At 45.2% G+C, this 18,221-nt stretch overlaps 1 protein-coding gene across 2 annotated transcripts in view; it reads right to left on the bottom strand.

The window, feature by feature from the left end:
- Positions 1–917: 917 nt before the first annotated feature.
- LOC112241499 (vascular endothelial growth factor receptor 3) overlaps positions 918–18,221 on the bottom strand; it is a 241,298-nt gene continuing 223,994 nt past the window's right edge. The window contains exons 12-18 of one of the 2 annotated variants that reach the window (XM_042303534.1): positions 12,457–12,568; positions 11,891–11,990; positions 10,843–10,948; positions 9,356–9,480; positions 4,052–4,184; positions 2,377–2,453; positions 918–1,706 (exon numbers count right to left, since the gene is read on the bottom strand). In XM_042303534.1, the coding sequence (XP_042159468.1) occupies positions 1,511–1,706; positions 2,377–2,453; positions 4,052–4,184; positions 9,356–9,480; positions 10,843–10,948; positions 11,891–11,990; positions 12,457–12,568 (849 nt within the window). In that variant the 3' untranslated portion in view covers positions 918–1,510. Of the gene's footprint in view, positions 1,710–2,376; positions 2,454–4,051; positions 4,185–9,355; positions 9,481–10,842; positions 10,949–11,890; positions 11,991–12,456; positions 12,569–18,221 lie in introns of both variants that reach the window. The other variant, XM_042303533.1, reaches the window with a different exon arrangement.

Genomic DNA, 18,221 nt, shown 5'->3' on the forward strand with positions numbered 1-18,221 from the left:
AGAGAGAGAGAGAGCGCGTCTGGTCGGGTGAGAGAGAGAGAGCGCGTCTGGTCGGGTGAGAGAGAGAGAGCGTCTGGTTGGGAGCGAGAGAGAGAGCGAGCGTCTGGTCGGGAGCGAGAGAGCGTCTGGTCGGGGAGAGAGAGCGTCTGGTCGAGAGAGAGAGAGCGTCTGGTCGGGAGAGAGAGAGAGAGCGTCTGGTCGGGAGAGAGAGAGAGAGCGTCTGGTCAGGAGACAGAGAGAGACAGAGCGTCTGGTCAGGAGAGAGAGAGCGTCTGGTCAGGTGACACTCCTTTTTTTTCTCTCCACTTTATTTACATCTCCTCTGCTCCCTCGTCCCTCCTTCAGTCAGGTTGATATACGCTCCCCCACCTTGTCTGTCCCAAATGGATCTACTGTTACCCACAGCGCTAAAGGCCCTGGTCTAAAGTACTGCTTTCAGTAGGGAGCCATTTAGATGTACCCTAGATAAGCCAGTAGACTGAGACCAATCTAGAGTTCTAGACCTGTCAGAACCAGTCGTGTCATCTGGAGGAGAGCCATATTAAGTTATGTCATCTGGAGGAGAGCCATATTAAGTTATGTCATCTGGAGGAGAGCCATATTAAGTTGTGTCATCTGGAGGAGAGCCATATTAAGTTGTGTCATCTGGAGGAGAGCCATATTAAGTTGTGTCATCTGGAGGAGAGCCATATTAAGTCGTGTCATCTGGAGGAGAGCCGTGTCATCTGGAGGAGAGCCATATTAAGTCGTGTCATCTGGAGGAGAGCTATGTCATCTGGAGGAGAGCCATATTAAGTCCGTTCTCTGAACACTGCTCCGCCTCACTCTACAGTGACTAATATCACATATGACGTTTGGACACTTCCCATATCGCTATCATTATTATTATTAGCAAAATAACAGACCTGAGACATGACTAAAGAAGATATATTTCTTTATTTTCATTTTTTTTTTTTTTCAAATAATCAAAAGCTTACTCTGTATAAAGTTACACATCTGAACTGTGGTTGATATATAATACTTTGGTTTTGACATACTGCCACCCAGTGGTTGGTTAGAGAACTGCAGGTACTGACTGCTCAGTCCAGTATGGGCCGGTGTGGCCATGGAGAGGGGAAGGAGTGACAGCAAGGAAGAGAGGGAAGGAGATGGGATTGAGTATATATACTATAATATAATCCCAACCCTTGTGGCTAGCAAGACTGGAATCTGAACTATTGGAACCCACTGTAGTCAATCACAGGCTGGAGGAGGAGGGGCTAACTCACTGTAGCCAATCACAGGTTGGAGGGGCTAAACCACTGTAGTCAATCACAGGTTGGAGGAGGAGGGGCTAACCCACTGTAGTCAATCACAGGTTGGAGGGGCTAAACCACTGTAGCCAATCACAGGTTGGAGGAGGAGGGGCTAACCCACTGTAGTCAATCACAGGTTGGAGCAGGAGGGGCTAACCCACTGTAGCCAATCACTGGTTGGAGGAGGAAGGGCTACCCACTCTGTGATGATGACATCACAGGTTGGAGGATGCGAGACAGCGTGTATCATCAGGGGAGGAGAAGAAGTCCAGGACCCTGCCCTCCTCTGACAGCTGACCATACTCGTTGTTGTAAAAGGTCTGGCCAGAGAGCTGGGAGAGGAAGGCTGGTCGGCGTCTGGAACTAAGGGAGCTACCGCTAGACTCTACCACCACCAGACGCTCTGTACTCCTACTGGGGGGAGAGGAGGGGAGAGTAGGGAAGGTGGGAGAGAGGGGGGAGGGGAGGGGGAGAGGGGGGAGGGGAGGGGAGGTGGGAAAGGAGGGGAGAGGGGAAAGGAGGAGAGGGGAAAGGAGGGGAAGGGAGAGAGGGGAGGTGAGAGGGAAGGGGAGGTGAGAGGGGAGAGGGGAAAGGAGGAGAGAGAGGAGAGGGGAAAGGAGGGGAAGGGAGAGAGGGGAGGTGAGAGGGGAGGAGGGAAGGGGAGGTAGGAGGCGAGGAGGGAAGGGGAGGAGAGGGGATTTGGGAAAAGAGAGGAGGGAGAGGGGAGGTGGGAAAGAGAAGGGGGAGGGAGGAGAGGAGGGGAGGTAGATAAGGAGAGGGGAGGAGACGGCTGTTAGGACAATATGCTGTTGTTATTTTTTGACACCAGTTTTTTTTTAAACATTTTCAAAAAACAGACAACCCACACAGACACCTTGTCATATTAATGATGCTATTGGTTAAGGGCATGATGTTATTGGTTAAGGGCATGATGCTATTGGTTAAGGGCATGATGCTATTGGTTAAGGGCATGATGCTATTGGTTAAGGCCATGATGCTATTGGTTAAGGCCATGATGCTATTGGTTAAGGGCATGATGCTATTGGTTAAGGGCATGATGCTATTGGTGTGTTAAACATACTTGGCTCCTCTGTGTTTGTGTTGGATCATCTCAAACTCCTCTGACGCCAGAACCATCCCACTGTCTGTCTGGTTGTCCTGGGGAGAGAACACAGCAGTCCATCAACATCACATTCAATAACGACAAGTCAAGGGCTTAGCATGTTGACCTGTTTAGACAACTGGAGACCAGTTTAACATGTTGACCTGTTGAGACAACTGGAGACCAGTTTAACATGTTGACCTGTTGAGGCAACTGGAGACCAGTTTAACATGTTGACCTGTTTAGACAACTGGAGACCAGTTTAACATGTTGACCTGTTTAGACAACTGGAGACCAGTTTAACATGTTGACCTGTTTAGACAACTGGAGACCAGTTTAACATGTTGACCTGTTGAGGCAACTGGAGACTAGGTTAACCTGATAACATGTTTCAAGCAGACCACCATAGTCCCTGTGCCCAGAAAGCAAATGTAACCTGCCTGAATGACTACCGCCCTGGAGCAATCAGTGCTTTGAAAGGCTGGTCATGGCTCACATCAACACCATCATCCCATAAACCCTGGACCCACTCCAATTTGCATACCGCCCCAACAGATCCACAGATGACCCAATCTCAATTGCACTCCACACTGCCCTTTCCCACCTGGACAAAAGGAACACCTATGTGAGAATGCTGTTCATTGACTACAGCTCAGCGTTCAACACCATAGTGCCCACGAAGCTCATCCCTAAGCTAAGGACTCTGGGACCAAACACCTCCCTCTCAAACTGGATCCTGGACTTCCTGATGGGCCGCGTCCAGGTGGTGAGGGTAGGTAGCAACACATCTGCCACGCTGATCCTCAACACTGGGGCCCCTTAGTCCCCTCCTGTACTCCCTGTTCGCCCACGACTGTGTGGCCAAACACGACTCCAACACCATTATTAAGTTTGCTGACGACACAACAGTGGTAGGCCTGATCACCGACAACGATGAGACAGCCTATAAGGAGGTCAGAGACCTGGCCGTGTGGTGCCAGGACAAACAACCTCTCCCTCAACGTGAGCAAGACAAAGGAGCTGATTGTGGACTACAGGAAAAAGCGGGCCGAACAGGCCCCCATTAATATCGACGGGACTGTAGTGGAGCGGGTTGAGAGTTTCAAGTTCTTTGGTGTCCACATCATCAACAAACTATCATGGTCCAAACACACCAAGACAGTCGTGAAGATGGCACGACAAAACCTTTTAACCCTCAAGAGAAAGTATTTGGCACGGGTCCCCAGATCCTCAAATAGTTATACAGCTGCACCATCGAGAGCATCCTGACCGGTTGCATCACCGCCTGGTATGGCAATTGATCGAAATCTGACCATAAGGCACTACAGAGGGTAGTGCATACGGCCCAGTACATCACTGGTGTCAAGCTTCCTGCCATCCAGGACCTATATACTAGGCGGTGTCAAAGGAAGACCCAAAAAACAGATCTTAACTCAGGAGAGTCCCTCAGGAGAGTCCCTCAGGAGAGATTTGATTAAATGTCACCAACCGTTTGACATTTGGCAGTTTGAATAGAGCAATGGTGATATACAATGATAGAGGGATGGAGAGAGATTCAATGATAGAGGGATGGAGAGAGATTCAATGATAGAGGGATGGAGAGAGATTCAATGATAGAGGGATGGAGAGAGAGTGCAGGAGAGACAGATCTTACTCCGTTGTTGTGGGTTTTATACCAGGCCGTTTCCATTGGTAGCTCCTCAAATGTCTTCACTCTGGGTTGGCATGACGACAGCTTCGACGGCCCCACGAACACACAGCCAGCGAAGGGCACACAGTTATAATACCTGACACACACACACACACACACACATATCCCCTATGTTATGTATATCTGTTGAGTGAGAACCCCAGAGGACCCCAGGAAGAGTGGTTGTTGAGTGAGGACCCCAGAAGACCCCAGAGGACACCAGATGGGGCTGGTACCTGATGGTGTTATAGACAGTAGTATGGTACCTGATGGTGTTATAGACAGTAGTATGGTACCTGATGGTGTTATAGACAGTAGTATGGTACCTGATGGTGTTATAGACAGTAGTATGGTACCTGATGGTGTTATAGACAGTAGTATGGTACCTGGTGGTGTTATAGACAGTAGTATGGTATTACAGACAGTAGTATGGTACCTGATGGTGTTATAGACCGTAGTATGGTACCTGGTGGTGTTATAGACAGTAGTATGGTATTACAGACAGTAGTATGGCACCTGATGGTGTTATATATATATATATAGACCGTAGTATGGTACCTGATGGTGTTATAGACAGTAGTATGGTACCTGATGGTGTTATAGACAGTAGTATGGTGTTATAGACAGTAGTATGGTACCTGATGGTGTTATAGACAGTAGTATGGTGTTATAGACAGTAGTATGGTACCTGATGGGCGTTATATATGGACAGTAGTATGGTACCTGATGGTGTTATAGACAGTAGTATGGTACCTGATGGGTGTTATATATGGACAGTAGTATGGTACCTGATTGGTGTTATATATAGACAGTAGCATGGTAACTGATGGTGTTATAGACAGTAGTATGGTACCTGATGGGTGTTATATATAGACCGTAGCATGGTAACTGATAGTGTTATAGACAGTAGTATGGTACCTGATGGTGTTATAGACAGTAGTATGGTACCTGATGGTGTTATAGACAGTAGTATGGTACCTGATGGGTGTTATATATGGACAGTAGTATGGTACCTGATGGTGTTATAGACAGTAGTATGGTACCTGATGGTGTTATAGACAGTAGTATGGTACCTGATGGTGTTATAGACAGTAGTATGGTACCTGATGGTGTTATAGACAGTAGTATGGTACCTGATGGTGTTATAGACAGTAGTATGGTACCTGATGGTGTTATAGACAGTAGTATGGTACCTGATGGGTGTTATATATAGACCGTAGTATGGTACCTGATTGGTGTTATATATGGACAGTAGTATGGTACCTGATGGTGTTATAGACAGTAGTATGGTACCTGATGGTGTTATATATGGACAGTAGTATGGTACCTGATGGTGTTATATATGGACAGTAGTATGGTACCTGATGGTGTTATATATGGACAGTAGTATGGTACCTGATGGTGTTATATATGGACAGTAGTATGGTACCTGATGGTGTTATATATGGACAGTAGTATGGTACCTGATGGTGTTGTAGACAGTAGTATGGTACCTGATGGTGTTATAGACAGTAGTATGGTACCTGATGGTGTTATAGACAGTAGTATGGTACCTGATGGTGTTATAGACAGTAGTATGGTACCTGATGGTGTTATATATGGACAGTAGTATGGTACCTGATGGTGTTATATATGGACAGTAGTATGGTACCTGATGGTGTTATATATGGACAGTAGTATGGTACCTGATGGTGTTATATATGGACAGTAGTATGGTACCTGATGGTGTTGTAGACAGTAGTATGGTACCTGATGGTGTTATAGACAGTAGTATGGTACCTGATGGGTGTTATATATAGACCGTAGTATGGTACCTGATGGTGTTATAGACAGTAGTATGGTACCTGATGGTGTTATAGACAGTAGTATGGTACCTGATGGTGTTATAGACAGTACTATGGTGTTATAGACAGTAGTATGGTACCTGATGGTGTTATAGACAGTAGTTTGGTACCTGATGGGTGTTATATATAGACCGTAGTATGGTACCTGATGGTGTTATAGACAGTAGTATGGTACCTGATGGTGTTATAGACAGTACTATGGTGTTATAGACAGTAGTATGGTACCTGATGGTGTTATAGACAGTAGTATGGTACCTGATTGGTGTTATATATAGACAGTAGTATGGTAACTGATAGTGTTATAGACAGTAGTATGGTACCTGATGGTGTTATAGACAGTAGTATGGTACCTGATGGTGTTATAGACAGTAGTATGGTACCTGATGGTGTTATAGACAGTAGTATGGTACCTGATTGGTGTTATATATAGACAGTAGTATGGTAACATATAGTGTTATAGACAGTAGTATGGTACCTGATGGTGTTATAGACAGTAGTATGGTACCTGATGGTGTTATAGACAGTAGTATGGTATTACAGACAGTAGTATGGTACCTGATGGTGTTATAGACCGTAGTATGGTAACTGATAGTGTTATAGACAGTAGTATGGTACCTGATGGTGTTATAGACAGTAGTATGGTACCTGATGGTGTTATAGACAGTAGTATGGTACCTGATGGGTGTTATATATAGACCGTAGTATGGTACCTGATGGTGTTATAGACAGTAGTATGGTACCTGATGGTGTTATAGACAGTAGTATGGTACCTGATGGTGTTATAGACATTAGTATGGTACCTGATGGTGTTATAGACAGTAGTATGGTACCTGATGGTGTTATAGACAGTAGTATGGTACCTGATGGTGTTATAGACAGTAGTATGGTACCTGATGGTGTTATAGACAGTAGTATGGTACCTGATTGGTGTTATATATAGACAGTAGTATGGTAACTGATAGTGTTATAGACAGTAGTATGGTACCTGATGGTGTTATAGACAGTAGTATGGTACCTGATGGTGTTATAGACAGTAGTATGGTACCTGATGGGTGTTATATATGGACAGTAGTATGGTACCTGATGGGTGTTATGGACAGTAGTATGGTACCTGATGGTGTTATAGACAGTAGTATGGTACCTGATGGTGTTATAGACAGTAGTATGGTACCTGATGGTGTTATAGACAGTAGTATGGTACCTGATGGTGTTATAGACAGTAGTATGGTATTACAGACAGTAGTATGGTACCTGATGGGTGTTATATATGGACAGTAGTATGGTACCTGATGGTGTTATAGACAGTAGTATGGTACCTGATGGGTGTTATATATAGACCGTTGTATGGTACCTGATGGTGTTATATATGGACAGTAATATGGTACCTGATGGTGTTATATATGGACAGTAGTATGGTACCTGATGGTGTTATATATGGACAGTAGTATGGTACCTGATGGTGTTATATATGGACAGTAGTATGGTACCTGATGGTGTTATAGACAGTAGTATGGTACCTGATGGTGTTATAGACAGTAGTATGGTACCTGATGGGTGTTATATATGGACAGTAGTATGGTACCTGATGGTGTTATATATGGACAGTAGTATGGTACCTGATGGTGTTATATATGGACAGTAGTATGGTACCTGATGGTGTTATATATGGACAGTAGTATGGTACCTGATGGTGTTATATATGGACAGTAGTATGGTACCTGATGGTGTTGTAGACAGTAGTATGGTACCTGATGGTGTTATAGACAGTAGTATGGTACCTGATGGTGTTATAGACAGTAGTATGGTACCTGATGGGTGTTATGGACAGTAGTATGGTACCTGATGGTGTTATAGACAGTAGTATGGTACCTGATGGGTGTTATATATGGACAGCAGTATGGTACCTGATGGTGTTATAGACAGTAGTATGGTACCTGATGGTGTTATAGACAGTAGTATGGTACCTGATGGTGTTATAGACAGTAGTATGGTACCTGATGGTGTTATAGACAGTAGTATGGTACCTGATGGTGTTATAGACAGTAGTATGGTACCTGATTGGTGTTATATATGGACAGTAGTATGGTACCTGATGGTGTTATAGACAGTAGTATGGTACCTGATGGTGTTATAGACAGTAGTATGGTACCTGATTGGTGTTATATATGGACAGTAGTATGGTACCTGATGGTGTTATAGACAGTAGTATGGTACCTGATGGTGTTATAGACAGTAGTATGGTGTTATAGACAGTCGTATGGTACCTGATGGGTGTTATATATGGACAGTAGTATGGTACCTGATGGTGTTATAGACAGTAGTATGGTACCTGATGGTGTTATAGACAGTAGTATGGTATTACAGACAGTAGTATGGTACCTGATGGTGTTATAGACCGTAGTATGGTAACTGATAGTGTTATAGACAGTAGTATGGTACCTGATGGTGTTATAGACAGTAGTATGGTATTACAGACAGTAGTATGGTATTACAGACAGTAGTATGGTACCTGATGGTGTTATAGACAGTAGTATGGTATTACAGACAGTAGTATGGTATTACAGACAGTAGTATGGTACCTGATGGTGTTATAGACAGTAGTATGGTGTTATAGACAGTAGTATGGTACCTGATGCTGTTATAGACAGTAGTATGGTGTTATAGACAGTAGTATGGTACCTGATGGTGTTATAGACAGTACTATGGTGTTATAGACAGTAGTATGGTACCTGATGGTGTTATAGACAGTACTATGGTGTTATAGACAGTAGTATGGTACCTGATGGTGTTATAGACAGTAGTATGGTACCTGATGGTGTTATAGACAGTAGTACGGTACCTGATGCTGTTATAGACAGTAGTATGGTGTTATAGACAGTAGTATGGTACCTGATGGTGTTATAGACAGTACTATGGTGTTATAGACAGTAGTATGGTACCTGATGGTGTTATAGACAGTAGTATGGTACCTGATGGTGTTATAGACAGTAGTATGGTGTTATAGACAGTAGTATGGTACCTGATGGGTGTTATATATGGACAGTAGTATGGTACCTGATGGTGTTATAGACAGTAGTATGGTGTTATAGACAGTAGTATGGTACCTGATGGTGTTATAGAAAGTAGTACGGTACCTGATGCTGTTATAGACAGTAGTATGGTGTTATAGACAGTAGTATGGTACCTGATGGTGTTATAGACAGTAGTATGGTACCTGATGGTGTTATAGACAGTAGTATGGTGTTATAGACAGTAGTATGGTACCTGATGGTGTTATAGACATTAGTATGGTACCTGATGGTGTTATAGACAGTAGTATGGTGTTATAGACAGTAGTATGGTACCTGATGGTGTTATAGACAGTAGTATGGTACCTGATGGTGTTATAGACAGTAGTATGGTGTTATAGACAGTAGTATGGTACCTGATGGGTATGCTGTGACAGGCCAGTCTCATCTCCTCCTGTGAAGCGGGTCGTGAAGAGGCGTGAGAGAAGCTGTCTTCCTCAGAGCTCTGGGACGGATTCAGGGGGATGTAGTCCTTACCATCCTACAGAATATAATATCAGTCAGTCCTTATCATCCTACAGAATATAATATCAGTCAGTCCTTATCATCCTACAGAATATAATATCAGTCAGTCCTTATCATCCTACAGAATATAATATCAGTCCTTATCATCCTTCAGAATATAATATCAGTCCTTATCGTCCTACAGAATATAATATCAGTCCTTATCGACCTACAGAATATAATATCAGTCCATATCGTCCTACAGAATATAATATCAGTCAGTCCTTATCGTCCTACAGAATCTAATATCAGTCAGTCCTTATCATCCTACAGAATATAATATCAGTCCTTATCATCCTACAGAATATAATATCAGTCCTTATCGTCCTACAGAATCTAATATCAGTCCTTATCATCCTACAGAATATAATATCAGTCCTTATCATCCTACAGAATATAATATCAGTCCTTATCATCCTACAGAATATAATATCAGTCCTTATCATCCTACAGAATATAATATCAGTCCTTATCATCCTACAGAATATAATATCAGTCCTTATCATCCTACAGAATATAATATCAGTCCTTATCATCCTACAGAATATAATATCAGTCCTTATCATCCTACAGAATATAATATCAGTCCTTATCATCCTACAGAATATAATATCAGTCCTTATCGTCCTACAGAATATAATATCAGTCCTTATCGTCCTACAGAATCTAATATCAGTCCTTATCGTCCTACAGAATTTAATATCAGTCCTTATCGTCCTACAGAATATAATATCAGTCCTTATCGTCCTACAGAATCTAATATCAGTCCTTATCATCCTACAGAATCTAATATCAGTCCTTATCATCCTTCAGAATATAATATCAGTCCTTATCATCCTACAGAATCTAATATCAGTCCTTATCATCCTACAGAATATAATATCAGTCCTTATCATCCTACAGAATATAATATCAGTCCTTATCATCCTACAGAACGGGAAATACAGACATGTAACACATATCTTGTTTAAGCAATAAGGCCCGAGGGGGTGTGGTATATGGCCAATATACCACGGCCAAGGGCTGTTCTTCTGCACGACTCAACACGGAGTGCCTGGATGTCTTATCTGTGGTATATTGGCCATATACCACAAAGCCCTGAGGTTCTTTATTGCTATTATAAACTGGTTACCAACGTAAATAGGACAGTGCACACATCATTTAGCATCATACTCTGGTAAGGCTTTCAGCCAATCAACATCCAGGACTCAAACTACATGGTTATAATCCATTTTAAACAACATATGCCTCGTTCCATTTCTGTAAGTGAACCCCATTCTATGACTTTAGTGTTGACAGATCAGACATGACTGGATAGGGTAAAACCTCTGTGTCTTACTGGTAGTCTGTCGTCCTGGAGTAGGTCTCCCAGGATATCTACCAGGGCTTGGAAGGGAGGTCTCTCTCGGGGCTCGCCCTGCCAGCAGGCCAGCATTATACCATAGCTATTAAGAGAGACACACAGACACATGTTACAGCAAAGAGATGTCCTACAGGCCAGCAGAGATATCCTACAGGCCAGCAGAGATATCCTACAGGCCAGCAGAGATATCCTACAGGCCAGCAGAGATATCCTGCAGGCCAGCAGAGATATCCTGCAGGCCAGCAGAGATGTCCTGCAGGCCAGCAGAGATGTCCTGCAGGCCAGCAGAGATATCCTACAGGCCAGCAGAGATATCCTACAGGCCAGCAGAGATATCCTACAGGCCAGCAGAGATATCCTACAGGCCAGCAGAGATATCCTACAGGCCAGCAGAGATATCCTGCAGGCCAGCAGAGATATCCTACAGGCCAGCAGAGATATCCTACAGGCCAGCAGAGATATCCTACAGGCCAGCAGAGATATCCTACAGGCCAGCAGAGATATCCTACAGGCCAGCAGAGATATCCTACAGGCCAGCAGAGATATCCTACAGGCCAGCAGGGATATCCTACAGGCCAGCAGGGATATCCTACAGGCCAGCAGAGATATCCTACAGGCCAGCAGAGATATCCTACAGGCCAGCAGAGATATCCTACAGGCCAGCAGAGATATCCTACAGGCCAGCAGAGATATCCTACAGGCCAGCAGAGATATCCTACAGGCCAGTAGGATCCCATAACTACCAGCAGAGGGCAACAGAGACACACAGTAGGGCTAAAGAGTGTTAGAGTGCACTCCACACAACCACTAGTAGATCCAGCCACTACAGCTCACAGAGCACACAGTACCTTACATTACTAAGCATGTTGTGTGCTTGGGTTTGCATTAAATGTATGCAAGGTAGGTAAGGAGTGAGTGACTCTTATAGAACTACATATTTCTTGTGAATTATTCTAGGATCTGTGTTGACTCACATATAACTACATATATCTTGTGAATTATTCTAGGATCTGTGTTGACTCACATCTCAGGGGAAGCTGTTTCAGGAGCTCTCATCCTAGTTCCATCTTTCAGTCGTTTACAGAAGTCCTCATCGATCTGGACACCTGGGTACGGAGATGCACCTGAGGAGAGGAACACCGGTGTTATCAGAGATAAGGTCTGTCTGTCTGCCTGTCTGTCTGTCTGGGTGGATGCCTGCCTGTCTGTCTGTCAGGGTGGATGGCTGTCTGCCTGCCTGTCTGTCTGTCAGGGTGGATGGCTGTCTGCCTGCCTGTCTGCCTGCCTGTCTGTCTGTCTTTCTGTCTGTCAGGGTGGATGGCTGCCTGGCTGTCTGTCAGGGTGGATGGCTGTCTGCCTGCCTGCCTGTCTGTCTGTCAGGGTGGATGGCTGGCTGTCTGTCTGTCTGTCTGTCAGGGTGGGTGGCTGTCTGTCTGTCAGGGTGGATGGCTGCCTGCCTGTCTGTCTGTCTGTCAGGGTGGGTGGCTGGCTGTCTGTCTGTCAGGGTGGATGGCTAACTATGCAACTAGGGAAGAACATTATCTCTCACTGAGAGACTGTACGTCCTGCTAAAATACCTAAATGTCTCACCCAGAGAGAAGATCTCCCAGAGTAGAACACCAAAGGACCAGACGTCAGACTGGCTGGTGTAGACCTTGTCAAAGATACTCTCTGGAGCCATCCACTTCAGTGGCAGACGGGCCTGCAGAGAGAGAAGAGAGAGAGAGGAAGAGAGAGGGAGGAGAGAGAGACAGGGGGAGAGAGAGAGAGCGAGGGAGTGGAGAGAGGGAAAGGAGAGAGAGATAGGGGGGAGAGAGAGAGAGAGAGGGGGGGAGAGAGAGAGGGAGAGAGAGAGAGAGGGAGAGAGAGAGAGAGAGGGAGAGAGAGAGAGAGGGAGGAGAGAGAGAGGGAGGAGGGAGGAGAGAGAGCGAGAGAGAGAGCGAGGGAGAGTGAGAGAGAGAGATGGGGAGAAAGACAGGAGAGAGAGACAGGAGGAGAGAGAGAGAGAGACAGGGGGAGAGAGAGAGAGAGAGAGGGAAAGGAGAGAGAGACAAGAAGAGATGGAAAGGAGAGAGAGACAGAGAGGTAAAAAATACAACCAATATTTATGTTTATTTATTTTCCCTTTTGTACCCTATTTGCACATCATTACAACAGTGTATATAGGCATAATATGAAATGTCTTTATTGAGAAGGAAAGGAGACAGAGCGAGAGGGGGAGAGAGAGAGAGAGAGTGCCCCCCACTCCCACAAAGAGGGCCTCAACATGGAAGTCACATATCCACCCAGGCCGTGAGCAGGCAAACAGGCCCAACCCCCACTCTTACACTCGCCCAAGCCAATGGCAAGTACCAGATGCTCAGCAGGCTCTGCTGACACTTACTGGTCTGAGGCCAAACCACACGACTAACAACATTGGACACTTTATGGAACAAAAAGCCTTCACTATCTCATCCTGGAATATCCCAGGCCTGAGGTCATCTGCCTTTGGCCTAAAGAGCAGGAATCTGGACTTCACCAAATAAATCAGTAATACAGACATTGTCATCCTACAAGAAACATGGTACAGAGGAGATGGACCCACTGGTTGCCCTCTAGGTTACAGAGAGCTGGTAGTCCCATCCACCACACTACCAGGTGGGTGGTATAGAGGAGACGGACCCACTGGTTGCCCTCTAGGTTACAGAGAGCTGGTAGTCCCATCCACCACACTACCAGGTGTGAAACATGGTATAGAGGAGATGGACCCACTGGTTAACCTCTAGGTTACAGAGAGCTGGTAGTCCCATCCACCACACTACCAGGTGTGAAACATGGTATAGAGGAGATGGACCCACTGGTTGCCCTCTAGGTTACAGAGAGCTGGTAGTCCCATCCACCACACTACCAGGTGGGTGGTATAGAGGAGATGGACCCACTGGTTGTCCTCTAGGTTACAGAGAGCTGGTAGTCCCATCCATCAAACTACCAGGTGGGTGGTATAGAGGAGACGGACCCACTGGTTGCCCTCTAGGTTACAGAGAGCTGGTAGTCCCATCCACCACACTACCAGGTGGGTGGTATAGAGGAGACGGACCCACTGGTTGCCCTCTAGGTTACAGAGAGCTGGTAGTCCCATCCACCAAACTACCAGGTGTGAAACAGGGAAGAGACTCTATGCTAATTTGGTATAGATCAGACCTAACACACTATTAAATTAATCTAAACAGGAACATTTCACATTTGGCTAGAAATTCATAAGGAAATGATGATGATGATCTTAATCATCTTAACAGGGAAAAATGTCCTCGTGTGCTACCTACATCCCCCCACCAGAATCCCCATTCTTTAATAAAGACAGCTTCTCCATCCTGGAGGGGGAAATCAATCATTTCCAGGCCCAGGGACATGTACTAGTCTGTGGTGACCTAAATGCCAGAACAGGACAAGAACCTGACACCCTCAGCACACAGGGGGACAAACACCTACCTGGAGGTGACAGCATTACCTCCCCCATATGCCCCCCTAGACACAACTACGACAACATAACCAACAAAAACAGGTCACAACTCCTGGAGCTCTGTCGCACGCTTGGTATGTACATAGTCAATGATAGGCTTTGAGGGTTCCCCTCTCTCCACTGGGATTCTCTGCCTCTAACCCTATTACAGGGGCTGAGTCACTGGCTTACTAGTGCTCTTTCATACCGTCCCTAGGAGGGAGGAGGGGTGCGTCACTTGAGTGGGTTGAGTCACTGATGTGATCTTCCTGTCTGGGTTGGCGCCCCCCATTGGGTTGTGCCGTGGCGGAGATCTTTGTGGGCTATACTCGGCCTTGTCTCAGGATGGTAAGTTGGTGGTTGAAGATATCCCTCTAGGGTTGTGGGGGCTGTGCTTTAGCAAAGTGGGTGGGGTTATATCCTTCCTGTTTGGCCCTGTCTGGGGTTGTCATCGGATGGGGCCACAGTGTCTCCTGACCCCTCCTGTCTCAGCCTCCAGTATTTATGCTGTAGTAGTTTGTGTCGGGGGGCTAGGGTAAGTTTGTTATATCTGGAGTATTTCCCCTGTCCTATCCGGTGTCCTGTGTGAATTTAAGTATGCTCTCTCTAATTCTCTCTTTCTCTCTTTCTTTCTCTCTTTCTTTCTTTCTCTCTCTCGGAGGACCTGAGCCCTAGGACCATGCCCCAGGACTACCTGACATGATGACTCCTTGCTGTCCCCAGTCCACCTGGCCGTGCTGCTGCTCCAGTTTCAACTGTTCTGCCTTATTATTATATGACCATGCTGGTCATTTATGAACATTTGAACATCTTGGCCATGTTCTGTTATAATCTCCACCCGGCACAGCCAGAAGAGGACTGGCCACCCCACATAGCCTGGTTCCTCTCTAGGTTTCTTCCTAGGTTTTGGCCTTTCTAGGGAGTTTTTCCTAGCCACCGTGCTTCTACACCTGCATTGCTTGCTGTTTGGGGTTTTAGGCTGGGTTTCTCTACAGCACTGAGATATCAGCTGATGTAAGAAGGGCTGTATAAATAAATTAGATTTGATCCTATGGTAGGTACACCTATAGCTCATCTCTTGGCAGTAATACTGTAGACTACTTTATCACTGGCCTCAACCCAGAGTCTCTCAGAGTTCACAGTCAGCCCACTGACATCCCTATCAGACCACAGCAAAATCACAGTCTACTTCAACAGAGCAATACCCAATAACGAGGCATCAAAGGAACTGAATAATATTAAGAAATACTATAGATGGAAAGAAATGAGTGTGGAAAATTACAAAAAATAAATTAGGCAACAACACATTAAATCCCTTTTAACTTCCTGGACAAAACATTTCACTGTAATAGTGTAAACTTGGAACTTAGAAAACCTACACAATATATTTGACCTCAGCTTCCTATCAAATCTTAAAAATTCATACAGAAAACTGATAAAAATGAACAACAATGACAAATGGTTTGATGAAGAATGCAAAAATCTAAGAAAGAAGTGGAGAAACCTGTCCAACCAAAAACATAGAGACCCGGAAAACCTGAGTCTACGCCTTCACTATGGTGAATCACTGAAACAATACAGAAATACACTACGGAACAATAAGGAATGTCAGAAATCAGCTCAATGTTATTGAGGAATCCATAGGCTCTAACCACTTCTGGGAAAATTGGAAAACACTAAACAAACAAAACGAAGAAGTATCTATCCAAAACAGAGATGTATGGGTAAACCACTTCTCCAATCCCTTTGGCTCTATAACAAAGAACAAACAGCAAAAACATACATGATCAAATACAAATCTTAGAATCAACTATTAAAGACCAGAACCCACTGGATTCCAGAACAAACCTGATTCCAGAACCCACTGGATTCCAGAACAAACCTGATTCCAGAACCCACTGGATTCCAGAACAAACCTGATTCCAGAACCCACTGGATTCTCCAATTACATTGAATGAACTACAGGACAAAATACAAACCCTCCAACCCAAAAAGGCCTGTGGTGTTGATGGTATCCTTAATGAAATGATCAAATATACAGACAACAAATTCCAATTGGCAATATTAAAACTCTTTAACATCAGCCTTTGACTCAATTTGGCATGAGGGTCTGCTATACAAATGGATGGAAAGTGGTATTGGAGGAAAAACATACCACATTATAAAATCCATGTACACAAACAAGTGTGTGGTTAAAATGGGCAAAAAACACACATTTCTTTCCACAAGGCCATGTGGCGAGACAAGGATTCAGCTTAACCCTCTTCAACATAAACTCAGCAAAAAAAGAAACGTCCTCACTGTCAACTGTGTTTATTTTCAGCAAACTTAACAGGTGTAAATATTTGTATGAACATAACAAGATTCAACAACTGAGACGTAAACTAAACAAGTTCCACAGACATGTGACTAACAGAAATGGAATAATGTGTCCCTGAACAAAGGGAGGGGGGTCAAAATCAAAAGTAACAGTCAGTATCTGGTGTGGCCACCAGCTGCTTTAAGTACTGCAGTGCATCTCCTCCTCATGGACTGCACCAGTTTTGACAGTTCTTGCTGTGAGATGTTACCCCACTCTTCCACCAAGGCACCTGGAAGTTCCTGGACATTTCTGGGGGGAATGGCCCTAGCCCTCACCCTCCGATCCAACAGGTCCCAGACGTGCTCAATGGGATTGAGATTCGTGCTCTTCGCTGGCCATGGCAGAACACTGACATTCCTGTCTTGCAGGAAATCACACACAGAACGAGTAGTATGGCTGGTGGCATTGTCATGCTGGAGGGTCATGTCAGGATGAGCCTGCAGGAAGGGTACCACATGAGGGAGGAGGATGTCTTCCCTGTAACGCACAGCGTTGAGATTACCTGCAATGACAACAAGCTCAGTCCGATGATGCTGTGACACACCGCCCCAGACCATGACGGACCCTCCACCTCCAAATCGATCCCACTCCAGAGTACAGGTCTCTGTGTAACGCTCATTCCTTCGACGATAAACGCAAATGCGACCATCACCCCTCGTGAGACAAAACTCTCACACGTCAGTGAAGAGCACTTTTTGCCAGTTGGCTGTCTGGTCCATCAATAGTGGGTTTGTGCCCTCAGCCTATTGCGGACAGTCTGAGCACTGATGGAGGGATTGTGGGTTCCTGGTGTAACTCGGGCAGTTGTTGCTACCATCCTGTACCTGTTCCGCAGGTGTGATGTTCGACTCTACCGACCCTGCGCAGGTGTTGTTACACGTGGTCTGCCACTGCGAGGATGATCAGCTGTCCGTTCTGTCTCCCTGTCTTAAGCGTCCCACAGTACGGACATTGCAATTTATTGCCCTGGCCACATCTGCAGTCCTCATGCCTCCTTGCAGCATGCCTAATGCACGTTCACGCAGATGAACAGGGACCCTGGGCATCTTTCTTTTGGTGTTTTTCAGAGTCAGTAGAAAGGCCTCTTCAGTGTCCTAAGTTTTCATAACTGTGACCTTAATTACTTACTGTCTGTTAGCGACCGTTCCACAGGTGCATGTTCATTAATTTTGTTCATTATGGTTCATCGAACAAGCAAACAGTGTTTAACGATATATCTTTGAAAGACAGAGTCCTGAAAAAAGGGATGTTTCTTTTATTTGCTGAGTTTATCTATCACCGAATTGGCGAGGGCACTAGAACAGTCCGCAGCACCCGGTCTCACCCTACTAGAATCTGAAGTCAAATGTCTATTGTTTGCTGATGATCTGGTGCTTCTGTCCCCAACCAAGGAGGGCCTACAGCAGCACCTAGATCTTCTGCACAGATTTTGTCAGACCTGGGCCCTGCCAGACCTGGGCCCTGCCAGACCTGGGTCCTGCCAGACCTGGGTCCTGCCAGACCTGGGTCCTGCCA

This window comes from Oncorhynchus tshawytscha, linkage group LG21 (genome assembly GCF_018296145.1).
Source record: "Oncorhynchus tshawytscha isolate Ot180627B linkage group LG21, Otsh_v2.0, whole genome shotgun sequence".
NCBI classification, from domain to species: Eukaryota; Metazoa; Chordata; class Actinopteri; order Salmoniformes; family Salmonidae; genus Oncorhynchus; species Oncorhynchus tshawytscha.